The sequence below is a fragment of the Furipterus horrens genome, unplaced genomic scaffold, assembly GCF_987537825.1.
Source record: "Furipterus horrens unplaced genomic scaffold, mFurHor1.1.pri manual_scaffold_2, whole genome shotgun sequence".
NCBI classification, from domain to species: domain Eukaryota; kingdom Metazoa; phylum Chordata; class Mammalia; order Chiroptera; family Furipteridae; genus Furipterus; species Furipterus horrens.
Window position 1 is genome coordinate 65,344,283 of NW_028327172.1, and position 17,352 is coordinate 65,361,634.

Sequence of the window (17,352 nt, forward strand, 5' to 3'; positions counted from 1 at the left end):
GAAAACGAAGCTCCGTTTTCAATGTAGTATTTCTATCAAAAGTCCCATCCTGTTTAACGCCTGGATCTTTCTGGCAACAATTACTTACAATATTATTGCTGCGCTGGTTTCATAACCGTATATTTAAAAGCAGGAAATGGAAATGTAGAAGTGCGCCTCTTGAGAAAAGTGTTTTGTGAGCCATTTGAGTTTTTGTCCTGTAATAACAGTGCCCTGGGTGTCATGGTTCTAATACTTAAACCACTGCAGATTTTAAAATTATGGGGTTCAGCCGCACACTTTGCAATCTCAAAGGATTATTGCAATTAACTTCAATTCTGTTTGGGGAGCATTTTACACTACAATACTTAACACTTGTTGATAATTCAGTCACATGTGGTGTAAAATACTTTACAGGATTACAGCTGATTAGTGGGAAGGGGCTGGATGGAAATCCTTACAGTGACTTTACTCCTTAATGATTTACAAAGCGATGTTAACCATAATTTTGAGGTAAGGCTGCTGCAATGCTCTGATGACATTTTAGACCTCAGTTGTTTTTTTCTTGCCTCTATCAAAAGTTCAGAACCTCAAGCACTTAATCTTCAAGTCTGCTGCACACGCATGCTGCTTTCTTTAAAGTTTGCCTGGCACTAGGCCAGGGCAGATGTTCTTAGATAGCAAATCTGAAAACCTTAAAAAAATTTCTTGGAAAATAAAAATGTATCATAGCTCTAAAGTTGCAAAATAAAACAAGTTTAATTATCTTATCTGGTAATCATCTAAGGTTGCTGAGATGATGTTCACAAAATGGAAGGAAATGAACATTCATGGAATACCTACTAAGTGACAAAATTTTATCTAAGAACTTATGTCAGACATTATATATATCATTTTACATATAAGCAAATAGAGCATAAGAGCTGCAGATGGTACTACTTTCTTATCAATAAAGCATGTGATTAGAGTTCTTTTTTAGGGAACAATATTTCTCAAGAGTTGTTTTGAGAATTAAATGAGATAAATATAAATTGCACAGAGTAGTAAGAGCTCATGGTAATCATAGTAGTATTATTATGCAACACTACTGATAAGAGTCATTTTACATACATTAGCTCCAATTCTTGCACCCTCATTACAAGAAGGCATAAATCTCCTTCTTTTATAAATGAGGAGATTGAGCTCAGAAAGTTGTTCACCCAGAGTCACCCAGTTAACAGATGGCAGGCATGAAATTCCAACGCAGTTCTCTCTGACTTTTTGGAACCCATGCTCTTCCTGGTTAAACTCAGCCCATTAGGATGCAATTTAATGTGTGTCCAGACATGGGTAACACAGAAACCACATCTCCAGATAAAATGGAGCTTTGTGTCCAAACTGCAGTGATATGCCACTGCCCATCATGGCCATCTCTATTTGTCACCCAATTTACAGCTCTGGTAGTCACTATTGATCACCTGTTGCTGACTGCATGTGTTTGATTTATGTCTTCAACTACAGAATAAACAGCCTGAAGCCATATTCTTCATCTCATTTTCTGTTTCCTATGGAACCTATTCTCAGTGATAGCAACAATAAATATGTCTTAGTGGTCTGATCAAATTTTTGCATTATAAATGCTTTCAAAGATTCCCAGTGGAAAGGGGCTTTGAATATTTGTCCCTCATATAAGAATTATTCCAAAGGCATATAAATCCATTAATTTTTTCTTTTTAAATCCCTAGGTAAAGAGAAGGGGGAAGGATGGGAAAGGAAGGAGGGAGGGATTATATCAGGACATGAGAACACTTCAGAAGGTGAGAAATATGTTCTTTATGTTGATTGTAGACATGGTATCACAGGTTCAAATTTACAGCAAAATTTTTCAAACTGTACACTTTAAACATGTGCAACCTATTATATGTCAATTACACCTCACTAAAACTGTAAAAATAATGCAGAGGAGACACAGAGAAAATTGAGATAGAAAGTTGTCTTGGGAGCAAGAACACAATATAAAAAATGAGGATCCTAAAAAGAGAGGAAAAGTCTGACTGAGAGCCCCAAATACACGTACTGCTAAGAGGCCATCCTAGGAGGACCATCAGAGCTATCATTTTAACATCTGAAAACAGATTTGTCACAATAGTTAGTTATGAAGGAAAATCCCAGATCCCAGATCTCCCTAGCCAGCAGCCTTCCACCATCTAGTCCACACCTGCTGAGTCTGTTGGATCAAATCGTTATTTGCTTGTGTACAACCAACCAACAACTGAGCATTGACTGAGCATGTCAAATATAACAGGCTTGCATTTTAGTGATCATGTTGTTCTACGTCAAAAAACTTTTACAGCTGACCTGACTTCTCCAGCCTCCACATCCCAAACCCTTTATCTCTGATATCTTACTAACCAAAACAACTTTATTACTCTTTTGTCTACTGACAGGGAAACTTTAGAGCAGTGCTATTTCATGTGGTTGGTGGGTCTCAATAAATGAGAAAAATAAAGTGTAAATAAGCATTTCAAATCTTTCACAGCAATTTGACATTGCTGTAAAATCTAAGCACAGACTTTTGTGTCCATGATAGAGTGGAAAAAAAAATGTTCCTTCACCACAAAGAGTATGAGATTGGTGCTTTAGGGCACACCATGTTTGAAATAGAGTTAATTCAGTCAGACTAGTTCTACTTAGTGACAAGTACTATGCAGAAAGGACCCTGGTTAAACAATTTTGAATGGCGTTTTATTTATTTTTGTGAGAAAAACTTTCTTAGCATGAGGCAATTATAATACTATTCTACTGGGTCTGATGCTTAGTTCCTAACCTCAAGAAGTGAATGGTGTCAATTTGACAATTACACAATGCCAATTTTACTACTGAAAACTGACAAAACATAGAAGTCAATGAAATAATACTGCTGGAGGGGAAAACTATTATCACAGTCACCAGGATGATTCATCCTGATAAAGGCTTTGATTTTTAATTTTCTGTCAAACTTTAAATTGGGATTAGATATCACAAAAAATTATAAAACTGAACTCATGTTACCATGTCATCAGAAAAAAGGCTGCATGTTTCAAGTTTAGCAATATACCAACTTACAGATCCCGATGGTGAAATGGGAAAAACCTTCTCACTTTGGTGGTGATGGTGGCAGAACAGATTAAATATGATAAAGCTGTAAGGGATTTCAGTCTTCGTACTTGAAGGAAAAAAAAGCTAACCAAGTCACATCTCATGGAAACAGAACGTTAAACTTAAGAAACATGAAGTTATCCCTTTGTGACTCACGTTTCTCCTGGACATAAAGATAGCCTTCCATCGTCCACTGGCTAGGTGGTCTGTAATCTTGGTTGGCAGATTTCATCCTTTGCATCAACCGCTCTACCTCTTGTCGAGTGCTTTCAAAATTATTTCTTGTCTTTAATAAATAAAAATAATAATTTCATTCATTCTTTCCTGTTTAGAGCCTAGTGTTTCAAAACTGCAAATTATACAAAAGATAACCTTGATTCTTCCAACACTCCTCACCCACATCCATGATTCCCAATGTTGAGCCCTACAGCTGATTTTGAATAGCTTTAGTGAAACTTCTGCGTATTTCTCTTTGAATCTCAATCTCAATCCCAATCTGTGTGTGTGTGTGTGTTGTATGTTTCTTCCTGTTACCCACACTAATATTATTACTTAGTGGCAAACGATAGCATTTAAAAATATGTAATATTTACTAAATAGAATTTTATAATCACTAATACCTAAGGTAAAAAAGCAGATACATAGGGACTTAAGACTTCTTTGGGGAGATAAAAGGAAGCTAAATTCATATATTTTTATATATGAAGCACTTATTAAAAAAAAAAATTCATTGTCCTTATTCCAAACACTATTGAAGAAACTTCAATTAGTTTGCTTTCCAGAAATCCTAATATAATTATCAGGAGGTCAGTATATAAATTAACTCATGAAAATGAATGGATTTCCAAGTTCTAACTTCTATTGCAAGAAATACTTATTCACGTTACAGCAAGTTTACTTAAGGTAAAACATAAAACGCGTAAGGATTTTCTCTATAAAATCTTCCTTTGCGTTCAAGCCATATTATCTCAACAATACACAAAAATCGTCACCACCGAACTCTAAGACTTTGTTATGGCCCATAATAAAAAACTGAATTTCTTCAATTGTCACTTTTGCTATTTTTCTCTTTTCAATGTAAGGATCAGAATTTTTTCCTATTTATTACCCTTGGTCAAATCCCAAGAATCTTAAGATAATTGTATTTAATACAAAGATATATCATAAACTACTTTGACTTTTGTAACTTTTTCGTTTAATATTTACTTAAAAGCCCAAATGCATTCCATATTGAAAAACAACGCAATGAATTGCATGTGAAATTGATTCTGCAAGAAAACCTAGGTTAAATAAAAAACTAAAACACACAACACATGTAGAATAAATCCCAAGTTTTTTATCGAAAATTAAGTGAGAGTTTTCCAAATTACTTTGGCTATAGAGTACTAGACAGGGTTTGAGAAATAACTTTTCATTTATACAAAACCCAGAACAATTAGAACTTCATTATTTGTCAGGTTTGATAATAAGAAAATGGGTTGGCTAATTTTTTTAAATGTGGTGTTCAGCAGCTGCAAAACAATTTCTATACCTGTGTAATCAGATATCCCAAGGATTGATTAGACTTTAGAAAATAAACCCTGACAGAAACAGACAGGATGTTTGTAAATAATTCTCACTTAAGCTTCGAAACAGTCACTTTTGAATATTTCAAACCATGTTCAAATTTATTATTAGAACATAATAAAAATCAGATGTATGATATGAAATTTCATATAGAGATGGAACCTAAGAGTGCTACAGTACAACCTTCATTTCATCTATGTAGATGTGCTGTCCTCTCAGAAAGCAGAAGTTACCTAAGGTCACCCAGTTAAATAATAAGAACACTGGATAAAGACAACAGTTTCCAAGCTTCCTGTTGTCTATTCCTCAGTAGTTTTTATTTTTGTGATGTTTTCTAGTATACATTTTTTTAAGATTAAGATTGGCTCTTTCCTGGTGTACTTTCAACCAGCAGCTAGAAATCAACATGTTTTAAAATAAATTTGTAATGTGGCTTTTCTAAAACAGCAAGGTTTTACTGTACTTAGATAAGTTCTGGAAAGACTCCGAGGTCTGGCCTGGTTGTGACTTAGCTGCGCTATGACCATCTGGTTCACTAAGGAGAGGCAGTGAGAACAGGTATATATAGTCTTACATTTTGCAAGTTGAACTGCAGCTGTTGTTTATATGGTGCAAATTCCTGCGCAAGTTCATATCCCTCGTGGTAAAAAGTAAACAAACCCTGAAGAAACGACAAAAGCTGCAAAAATAAGAGGTAAAAAAGAAACCATAAAAATGTGTTTAAAAAAATGATAATCAAGTATAATAAAAGGGGGAAATGATATTGCATCCTAATTTCTCAGCTAATAAATTTTCAATCTGTTTGGCAAAGCTGGCACTAAAATCATGGATATGAAACACAGAAAACACCAAAGCTAATTTCTACTTCCATCTTCCAAAGACAGTGATTTAATTTTTGAGTTTTGTCATGGACAGCTGTCATATTAACTACTCAAATATTCAGATGCATTTAATGTCAAGTAGAGACCGTTAATGGGGATAAAACCCAAAGACACATATGTCCTATTCTAGAAGAGTTTCTAACCAAAACAGGGAGATAAAACATGCAGATGTGAAGAAGACTGAAACAGTAAATTAGAGATAAGAGGTGGACAGATGAAATGAAGGAAAATATCACAAGGTGGCAGTACTGTGCTGACTTGGGAATTGAACATTTTCCTACAGTGTGGAAAGAAGGCAAAGCAGGTTAAAAGTTGAGCGAAAATAAGGAGACTGATACAGATCTTTCATATAAGAGTTAAAGTAAAATCTTCTTTAGAAAAATCATGATTTCTATGATCCTATCCTGCTTATGTGCTTATTTACAACATTCTTATTCATGCAGAAAGAGTGGCTCTCCACAGTTACAGGACACAACTGTTGGTAAGTTATAATGAAAAAATTATTTATTTTTCTTTTTATTCATTGGGATTTTACTCCACAGACTTTCCGACCAATTCAATATCTTCCTCACCTTCTTCAAACAAACAGTAAAGTTAAAAATATTTTTGATTAGTGGCTAATGTTTTTCTAATTCAAATAGCATAATTAATCTGTAAGCTACTATTTTAAATTAAGGAAGAAATGATCTGAAAACTTTTACATCTGTGGAAGCAAGGGGGTTGAGCTGAATACTGACTAATATGTGTGTTATGACTACCAACAGGTAAGTGATGAGTCTATATGAAAACAATCTAATGCTTTTCCTCCTATAATAAGTCAACTTACATCATATGTTCATTTCAGAAATCATTGAAATTGGTTTTAAGTTGTTATATTTTACAAACTATACCTTTCTTGTTCAACAGTTCCTGACAATGTGTCAAAATACACTGTCAATTTTAGAATTATTTTACATCAATTGAAAATTAATTTCAGTACTAGTCAATAGATTATCCTTTACTAAAGTGATGCTATGATATTTCTAAACTTAACCAGTAACTTAAAACATATAATCTGCACATATTGTGGCCCAATTAAAATGAACTGTAGCTTATAAAATGGGATTAGAAAATACCTTTAATTAATTGGGGCTTAGATATGTAATTTAGAGGTTTTCAGAGGCTAAATAAAGTATTTTCAAAGTATAAAGAGAACAGTGGTGTTTTAAATAACCGAATAATAGGTTATTAAGTTGTTAAAAGGAGTACTGTTTCATGTTTTATGAGTAGTCCAAATTTAAACTGTCTGGTGAACTGGATGTGCTACAAGGAAGATTATGTTCTTATATCATCCTAAGGACAAAGAATTCAATTAAACTTATATAAAAGATACTTTAAGAATATCTGCACTAAATCTTCCTATACAACACCCAATTCCCCGAGATCCATCTAAATAAATCACTCTATTAGAGTCTTCCACAGAGTTCAGATACACTAAGTAGCAGACAATATGCTGTAATCCTACCATACATGCAGCGCACCCACGAGAGAGTATATAATTCTTTGGAAGCTACAGGAAAATTATGTTCAAAGAACCACCCACCTTTTCCTATTGTTCCACATCTACTTTGGAAACAGTTTTGGGGAAAGTTTAGTAAAGACAGAATGCATGAAATAATTGCCTCTTGTTGGTAGCAAAACTAAACGTTCTTTAGATTTGGATATACATGAGTTCATTTTATCCACAACAAATTCCATGATGCTGAATTAAGAGAACTTAATAAAACAGCCTGAATCTTTAAGAACTGCATTTTCCACGTGTCATTTTCTTTGGTCAATTTGCATGAGTGGGTACAGCAGTGTGGAAAAGACTACTGTGTCTCAGCTTAACTTAAACTAATCCTGACCCTCAATATAATAATAACAACAATAGCAACTACAAATTACTAGATAGATTAGGTTTTAATATTAAGAAAGTCACTTTTATCATCAGGCAATAGTCATATAGTACCTTATTATTCCCAAGGGTTTTAGAATCAAATTACACTTTGTCACTCCAATAAGATGACCAAATGTGAAAATTGATACTGCACTTATAGAAAAGTAATCATTTAGAAAAACACATTACAACTCAGCAAAGGAACAAATGTTCACAATTTCCTAGCCCATTAATCACCAGGTTTCAAGCCTTAAGGGCTCATAGTCCCCAGTGATACTGTGAATGTCAGGCAAAAGTGAGAAAGAGGGTTGGGTTAGCATGGGAGTGAGGGGAAGAGCCCCAAAGCAGTTGATGCAGTAATTCCAGATGACTGTTACCCAAACTGAGCAGAATCAGTGGGCTGCAAAGGCTCTTATATTGATGTAATTCATTCCTCATCTCCTAAGAAATTAATCACTGAAAATCCTAAAAAATCCACTAAAAAAAAAAAAAAAAAAAAATTACTCAAATAAACAAGTTCAGCAAATTTGCAAGATACAAAATCAATATACAAAAATAAATAGAAATACACTTGCAATGAGCAACCTCAAAATGCCATTTAAAAACATTTCCATTTACAACAACTTCAAAAAAAGTACTTAGGAATCAATTCTTTAAAAAGAAGTACAAAATTTATAATTTGAAAAATACAAAATGCTGCTGAAAGAAATTAAAGAAAGTCTAAATCAAAGGAAAATATTTCACGTTCATGGATGGGAAGACAATATTAAGATGGCAATATTCCCAGATACAATGAAATTCTATCGGAAGCTCAGGTGACTTCTTCATAATAATTGACAAGCTGATTCTAAAATTCATATGGAATAGCAATTAATCTAAACCAGTCAAAAATAATCTTGAAAAAGATGAACAAAGCAATGAGACTAATATGTCTTGACTTCAGAACTTAATACAATGCAATGGTAATCAACAGTGAGCTAGATACTAGCTCAATGATAGTCCTATAAAACAATGAAAGAGAACTGAAAGAGTCTAGGACAAACCCACATATGTAGGGTCAACTTATTTTCAACAAGGGTACCAAGACAATAAAATGGCTTAGGAATAGTCTTTTCAACCAATGATTCTTGAGCCACTTGATAGCCAAATGCAAGAGAATGAAATTGGACCCCCTACTTCAACACCATGGATAAAAATTAACTAAAAATGGTTGAATTGTAGGATATGTAAATGACATCCCAATAATACTGTTCTAAATAAAATAAAAAGACACACTTCCCATACACAGAACAGCAGAATGCACTAAAAGAAATCAAATCTTATGTAGGCCTTTACATTTGGTCACTGAACTCGTAAGAAAACTGGGAAAGTAGGGCAAAGGCAAAGCATCTATTCTAACAAGTGTCAGGTCTATGAGTTTTCCCTGTAGTCTTTGCTGTTTCTTACTTGGAGGAAACTTAAGAGATAAATATCTTTAGAAGAGAGCCTCAAAATTACTATGAAGTACTTTAAGTATAATACACCTAGATGTTCAGAGGAGTTTACTGAGTGAAAATGAGTGGGTATCAAAACCTAACCAAATAAATGAGAAATCTGAAGAGAAAAGAGAGCCAAGGATAGAAAGAGGATGGTCAACCATGGCCTGGGCTGACAACTTTTAAAATCAGGATGATGAATGAAAGAACAAATGAATGAAAAGACAGATATGTACATTGATTCAATTAATTTAAAAAGTTAAAACTTTTTGAAGTTGTGGTTATATAGTATTGCTTCAGCAATGAAGAATCATTGGAGTTCCTGAAGGAGTATTTCTAAGCATTCAAAGGGATGAAATTCAAGTTAAGTGGCCGGACATAAACTTCTGTGGTAAAGGAACAGAAACAATGAACAATAATAAAGTCAGCTTATCTTTTTAGCTCAATAGGAATGAAGACAGTAATGTAGCCAGCAAGATAATTAACATCCAGCAGAAGCTACATTTAAACCAAGCTGTTCCATGACTGATTTCTAAAATGAAGTTCAAGGGGACAAGTCAGCCAAACAAACAGAATGTATTTTTCTTACTTCTCTAGAATTTTATTAACTATCTAACTATTACTAAAAATTTTAGGTTTTTAAATAACAATACCTAGAATTAAATGCCAATACAGTTATTATTTTAAGGTATATGACCTAGAGAGAGATTTCTTGTTTCATTTTTATAGAATGATTGCACTTACGGTTTTCAGGATAGAAATTTAAACTTTCGTCTTACTAAACACTAAAAAAAAATGACATTGTCTTATTTGCTCACTTTGATTTAACTTAAATTTTCTATAGTACAGTATTCCTTCACTTATCGCAGGTATTACGTTCTAGACATTCCCCTCCACCGCGATAGGTGAAAATGCATGAAATAGGAACCTTTCATTTATGTTAGTATTTATATATATTTTAAGACTTTATAAACCCTCCCACACACTTATAAACCGTTCCCAGTCCCTTATTAACCTTTTCCACACTTTTATAAACACTACTTATGTTCTTAAACATATTCTACACTCTTAAACCTATGTAACTGTAACAACATACGTATACAGTACCGCAAAATCCCACGATATAGCAAAAAAACCAGGATAAATAATTAAATATATTTTTTAAAACCCCGCAATACAGTGAGGCCACGATAAGTGAACCGCGATATAGAGAGGGACTACTGTAAAGCTAACCAATCATATTGAAAAAGAACACAAAAGGTTTAAATACTATCTGATAATTTTTTTTAACTTAACAAGTAGCTGTTATTCAGTTTCAATATTATTTAATTATTTTTAAAGAGCCCAGAAAGTGTTTTATAATATACTTCATGATATAAATACACTGAAGAGCTAAAGCATACTAAGCAAATTAAGTAAAATTTTCTTAAGCAAAATATTTAAAATTAAATTTTGCAGACTAAGGGAAGAGTATCAAAAGCAGTATGTTTCAGTTCCTATATAATGGTTTATTTTGTTTTTACATTAATTTTAAACATAATACAAAAAGACTTAAAATAAAGTCTATAAAGAATACTCTCATATGAAAATGCTCTTACAGAATTTATATGTACATTTTAAAATACATTAGAAATTAAAATTGTGTTTTTGAAAAGCTAAGTCTGGCTTTGAGGCCACACTAATAAATGTATTCAACATATCTAGTGACAATGGTCCACATGGGAGAGAGCTCACACAGCTAATACCTTGCTGATACTAACAATGCAGCAGGCACTTGCTGTTACCTGCACTGCTTGAGCCTCACCACACTCCTGAAAATTACATACAATTTTTAGCCCCAATTTACAAATTAAAAAAAAAAAAAAAAAGAATGAGGCACACAGAGTTTGAAAAAATGTGCCAAACTGCACAGCTATAGGATTGGAGACAGATTCCATCTCACTCCCACTAGCCAAGATACTTCTCTGTCTCTACAAGGAAAGTGGTTGGTCAGCTGCGGCCTGGAGAGACAGCTTTAAAAAGAGGATGTCAAAAGGAGGGGAGAACAAATGAATGAGTGGACAGATATGTGCACTGATTCAATAACCTTTCTCAAAGCAAAGGTCAACCTCTTCGTTTTCTAATTTTAAAAAATTAAAATAGCTTTACAGTACAATTTTCTGGGGTCATCCATTTTATTTGGTCAGAGCAAATATTACAAAGGACTAGTTTTTGTATTCAAGCAGCCAATAAGGCAATAAATGATACTAAATAGTGACTTCAGTTTTAAAGGGTTCTAAGTTCCTGGCTTTCCACCTCTTTACATTTATGACCTCAGACAACTGTATTTCTGTGACTTAACTTCTTTATCTGAAAGGATAACAACTACCCATTAATAAAGTGTTGTGAGTTTATGTGAGATAACATGAAGAAAACACACAGTACATAGTAGCTGCACACAAAACATCAGTACCAGCTAAGTATGCTCAAAGGACAGAAGGAAAATATTCACAAAGTACAGGTGAATAACCATAAGTGAGTTCAGTCATCAAAACATTCTTTCAGTTTCTAAGCCATGAAACTTCATGCACAATAATATATTTCTGATATTCTAGGGCTCAACTTTCTTATGCAAGCAACTCATGGTTAGGTAACTTCTCAAACTTTCTCCTGTAATTCCTCAAAATTCTCATAAATGCCAGGCAACTTTGAGAAGTAGCAGGATGGTACCATACAGATGTCAGGAGATGATGTTTCTTCCTCTCTGATCTTTCCCCCCATTATAAACCTGAATTCATACACCTTTTTGGCAAGTCTGGGCATAGGAGGTCTAGCGCTGTTCAACAGAAACATAATGTGTACCACAAATGTGTAATTTTAAATTTTCTAGTGGCCACATTAAAAAAAAAAAAGAAATTAATTTTGGTATTTTATTCAATACAAGATATCCAAAATACTATTATTTTAGCATGTGATCAATACAAAAGAGGTACTAGTGAGATCACTTCTTTTTGTACTAAACTTTGCATTCTAATAGTATTTCCCACTTACAGTGCCTCTAAGCCCAGATCAGCCTCATTTCAAATGCTACCACACTGAACAGTATAGGTCTAGAGACCACCAGATAACCACAGTCACTTTTTATATAAAATGTGATAACTGGAAAAATGATTGCCATTAAAATTATATAGTTGATGGGAATTGAGTTTAAAGAGCTGATTTACTCTAGTCTTTAAAATATGCAAATATACCCCTTTTCCCCATGTTTAACTTTTTCCCCATGCTTTTCCTTGAAATAATGACACTGTAGGAATATTTATTTCTAATACCACTTAAATATTCTGTAAAAGAGTTATCACAAGTAGCAGAATCTTGATATTAATTGAAACAATGCAAAATCAAATCAAATATTTATCATAAAGAATGTTATTTAATGTGAATCACAAGGACTATTTATACTCATATTATCTACTTGATATCTTACAATCTCTATAAGTCACATCTCTGGGGTATTTTGTTAAATAAATCTGGGCTAAACTAGAATAGACTGCTAGAGTTCTATGAAATAGGAATTGGGATTTCTGCAGAATAAAAACTGTCAAGATATTAAAGTATCCTCATGTGCTTTTATGTTTATAGCTCCTGAGAGCTTTGTTTTCAAAATTTTAAAAACTTTTTTCCTTCAAATTAATTTTTAAATGCATAACTTAAAGAGCAAATGCCCATGTTTCATTGCTCTGACTTCTATTCTTCTCATTATTGAAATGGAAATTAAGTAAAACCCCACGGAAGGGACTTTGCGGCTAGAAATAAAAAACGAGACTAAACTAACTGCACTATTTGGTTTGGCCAGACAGTCTAATAGGAAAAAATATAGCAGCCAGGAAAATATTTTGGAAGAAAGACAAATTTAAACATCAATTCTGATTGTGGTGTCACAAGAAAGGCATGCATTACAGAAGACTTTTCAGACCATCTCAGTTTGGGATACAATAGAGATGAAATTTGAAAACACATTTCAGTAGGACAGCTTCCACTTTGCCACATGAATTCCTAAATTCTTACCATTCCTTCTGTCACCTGTGAGGAAACAATTTTACAGTCTTCTCCTTATGTACCTCATGTTTCATGACAGAATGGTCTAGTTAACGGTTCCCAGACAGGACCGGTCATGAAAACAGGTTTAGATGGGAAAATGGGCTACCTGCATGCCCCTCAGAAGCAGGAGAGGTATTCCAAGTGTAAAAGAATTATTACAGGTGTAAAAGAATCACTCCAGGTGTGAGGACGAACAAAGAAGCAAATGAACTCAGTATCTGAAGGGAACAGGAACAGGAAAGGGAAAAGTATGAAGGAAAGCTATCAAGATAATGGGGATACTCTGACAGTCCAGTGTCGTTTAACGTCAAGAAGAGCTAAAATTCAGAAATTCCAAGAGGTAGGCTCTCTGGAGGAAGTTTGCCAGCAAGGAGAGAGGTTTCAAAAACCCTGGTAGAATTTGGAGACAGAACTTAGAATTACTACTCCCCTTCTCATGGACTAAGTAGTACTGGTATCTTCCCAGACTAGAGATTATTAGGCTGACCACAAGCCCCAGGTGAGCTTCAGAAGGCTGCCTATAAAATGTTTAATCAGTTCCTACTATGCAGCAAAAGGAAAGAAGGAACTGATTAAACGTTTTACAGGAGGCCTTCTGAAGCTCACCTGGGGTTTGTGGATAGCTGGTCAGCCTAATAATCCTTCGTCTGGGAAGATACAAGTACTACTCCTATCATTTGCTACAGCATGGATGGAACTATTATGCTTACTGGAATAAGCCAGGTAGTGAAAGACAAATACCATATGATCTCACCTAATACAGGAGACTAATGAACAAAACAAACAAGCAAAATAGACCAGAGGCATGTAAACAAGGAACAGACTGACAGTGACCAGAGGGGAGGGGGAAAGAGAAAAAGGGGGGAAAGAAGGGGAAAAGTCTAATCAAGAACAAGTATAAATGACCCATGGACATGGACAACTAAATGGGGGTTGACTATGGGAGAGAGCAGGAGGTGGGTGGAGAAGGGGAGGGCAAAGGGGGAGAAATGGGACGACTTTAATAGAAAAACAATTTTTAAAAATTTTAAAGAAAAAGAAAAGTTTAATCAGTTCCTCAAAGCATCTACTAAATATAGGTTAGCAATTTATTCTAAGGGCTTTAAGGACTTAGCTGTTTGGCAAACAGAACTTGAAGTTAAAGGCTATGATCCCAAATAAAAGGTAAAAGTTGATTCCCTGAGCCTGCGTGTGCCTTCCAGTTCCTTAAATCCCTCTAACTGAAGTACTGGCTGGTCATATAAACTTGCCAGGTGCACAGTTTAAAGGAGAAAGTCAAGTGGCTCCAGCTGCAGGAAAAGGAGAGAAGAAGAGGTTTTGCAAACCAGGCAGGGACTGAAAACTCTGCCCAGCCTCCACTCGGTCTGTTTCCCATCCTCTTTAGGGAATCACTGAAGAGTTTCCATTGAGAAATAAATTTTGTCAAATATATTTTAAAATGCACTGTCCTTCCCTTTTCCCCATCACTTCCACTAAAATAGGAAGGGGGTATTTTCTTCTTATAAATATCTTATAAATATCTATAGGAAGGAAATATGGATTAAATTATATATTTGATTACTTATATTTTATTATCATCGTCCTCTCATCTCATGGGAACTGGGCATTATATATACTAATGGAAGATTACCTTGACTACAGAACTTCCATTTATCCATCATAGATGATGCCTCATGAATATGCTTTCTGAGCCAACATTGGTAACATACTCGGGTATTACTTGGGAAGAAAATGGTAAGAAAATGAGGTAAGCTTATAAAGACCAGGCACCTGTTCTTTTCTGTAATGCGGTTTACATTAGGGCATCCATTACCTTTTAGGCTGACTTAGGAAAATAAATTAGTTCATTGGAAAGTCAGGTCCCAGCCTTGCAAGGAAGTGGGGTGGAACAAAGGAGAAATTCTTTTCTCCCTTCACCTAAAGCTTTGGTAAATAGGTCACTTTAGTAGTGAGGTGTGTTTGCGTAGGTATACATAGTATACATTCTTTTGTTTTTATATTTTCAAATCAATCGACAATTTTTAGAACAGCTTAAAAAAATTGTGCAGAAATTAGGGTTCCTACATATACCTACCCCCTTGGCCCCTACCCAACACAGTTTTCCCTGTTATTAACATCTTGCATTAGTGAGGTACATTTGTTAAAGGTGATAATCCAATACTGATACATCATTATTAATTAAAGTCCATAGTTCACATTAGGATTCACTCTTTGTGATGTACATTCTATGGGTCCTCATGAATGTATAATAACATTTATCCACCATTACAGTGTCATATGCAATAGTTTTACTGACCTAAACATGTCCTGTGCTCCATCTATTTGCCCCTCACCGACTCCTCCCTCCTCTATTTTTTAAAGTATATTTTATTAATTATGTTGTTACAGTAGTTCCAATTTTTCCCCCTTTGCTCCCCTCTGCCCAGTAGCCCCCTTCCCTCTAGCAATCCCACCCCCCTTAGTTCATGTTCATGCACCGTGCATATAAGTTCTTTGGCTTCACCCTTTCCTATATTATTGTTAAATTCCCCCTGTCTATTTTGTACCAAGTGATTATGCTTCTTAGTCCCTATACCATTTCCCCATTTCTCCCCCTCCCCCCTCCCAGCTGATAATCCTCCAAATGATCCCCATACTTATGATTCTGTTCCTATTCTAGTTTGTTTAGTTGGATTTTGTTTTTATTTTTTAGATTCAGTTGTGGATAGTTGTGAGTTTGTTGTCATTTTAGTGTTCATAGTTTTGATCTTCTTTTTCTTAAGTAAGTCCCTTTAACATTTCATATGATAACAGCTTGGTGATGATGAACTCCTTTAGCTTCAACTTGTCTGGGAAGCACTTCATCCGTCCTTCCATTCTAAATGATAGCTTTGCTGGATAGAGTAATCTTGGTTGTACATTGCTTTTCATCACATTGAATACTGCTTGCCAGTTCCTTCCTGCCTGCAATGTGTCCTCTGAGAAATCAGCTGATAGTCCTATAGGCACCGCCCTGCAGGCAACTCGCTGCCTCTCTCTTGCTGCCCCCAGGACTCTGTCTTTATCTTTCACCTTTGGCACCTCAGTCATGATGTGTCCTGGTGTGGTCCCCTCTGGGTCCAGCTCACCCAGGACCCTCTCTGCCTCCCAGACCTGTATGTCCATCTACTTCACAAAATTTGGGAAGTTTTCCTCATTTTTTTCAATTCTTGCTTCCTCATTCTGCACTGGTTAACTGCTTTTTTCTTACTTATGTTCCAAATCATTGATTTGAACCATGCTTTCCTTCCCTTCACCATTGGTTTTGTGTGGATTTTCCTTCATTTCACTTAGCATAGCCTTCACTTCTTCTCTTACGCGTTTGCCATACTCAAGCATATCTGTCAAGCCTGTGAGCAGCTTTATCACCAGTGTTTTGAATTCTGTGTCTGTTAGGTTGTCTATCTCCTCATCTGTTAGGTTGTCTATCTCCTCGTCACTTAGTTCTCCCACTGGAACCTTGATCCGTTTCCCCTTTTGGGCCATACTTCTCTGTCTCCTCATTCTGACAGGCTCCTGTGTTTGTTTGCCTCCACGTCCCAGGTAGAGTTGTTGCTCCTGTTATGTTGTAAGGGGCGGAGCCTTAGAGATTCATCAGTACAGGGCAACTTGTTTCACCACTTTGTGGCACTTTTGTGGGGGAGGGGTCTGAGAGGGAATAATGCCGCCTGCCCAGCACTCACCCCTTTTCCAAGCACCTCTCCCACTTCTGCACCAGACTAGCACCCCTCTAGCTGCTGCCCTGGCCATTGTTCCCAGAGTGGGTACATCTGCAGATGTTCTAGGACCATGGGGGCCCTTTCAACAAGTGGACTCTGCTGAGACCGGCAGTTTCTGCTTCCACGCCAGCCCCCACTGGTCTGCATAGTCAGAGGCAATGAGGTTTGATTTTCCCTAGTGCTGGGACCGTGAGAAGCTGGGAATGCTCCCCAGGTGTCCCTCCTGACTTTTTAAAACATGTGACTGTGCTTTCTGCTGGCCTACCGCTGCCATCGCTGCTGCTGCCACCACACCGCGTTCTCTCTGCCCCAGCTCTGCCCCTCCTACCTGTCTGGATGAGCATTTCTTCTTTATATCTTTGTTTGCTGGACTTCTATGCAGTATGATTTTCTGGAACTTCTGGTTGTTTCTACTTTTGAGGTAATTGTATTCCTTCTTAGTTGTGGAGGGAGACACAATGTGTCTGTCTATGTCTCCATCTTGTCCTGAAGTCCCCCTCTCTTTTTATTTTTAAAAATTGTAAGTTTCAACAGAAAAACACAGCAATTTCTTTTCCCCCCACAGGATATACTGGTCTTACTATTTCATAGGGAAATTAAAA

The 17,352-nt window shown here is 35.6% G+C and overlaps 1 protein-coding gene across 1 annotated transcript in view; it reads right to left on the minus strand.

Moving 5' to 3' along the window:
• ARHGAP42 (Rho GTPase activating protein 42) overlaps positions 1-17,352 on the minus strand; it is a 256,525-nt gene that overhangs the window by 39,446 nt on the left and 199,727 nt on the right. The window contains exons 7-8 of the mRNA XM_090265826.1: positions 5,237-5,341; positions 3,253-3,382 (exon numbers count right to left, since the gene is read on the minus strand). Coding sequence (XP_090121952.1) covers positions 3,253-3,382; positions 5,237-5,341 — 235 coding nt within the window. The remainder of the gene's footprint in view (positions 1-3,252; positions 3,383-5,236; positions 5,342-17,352) is intronic.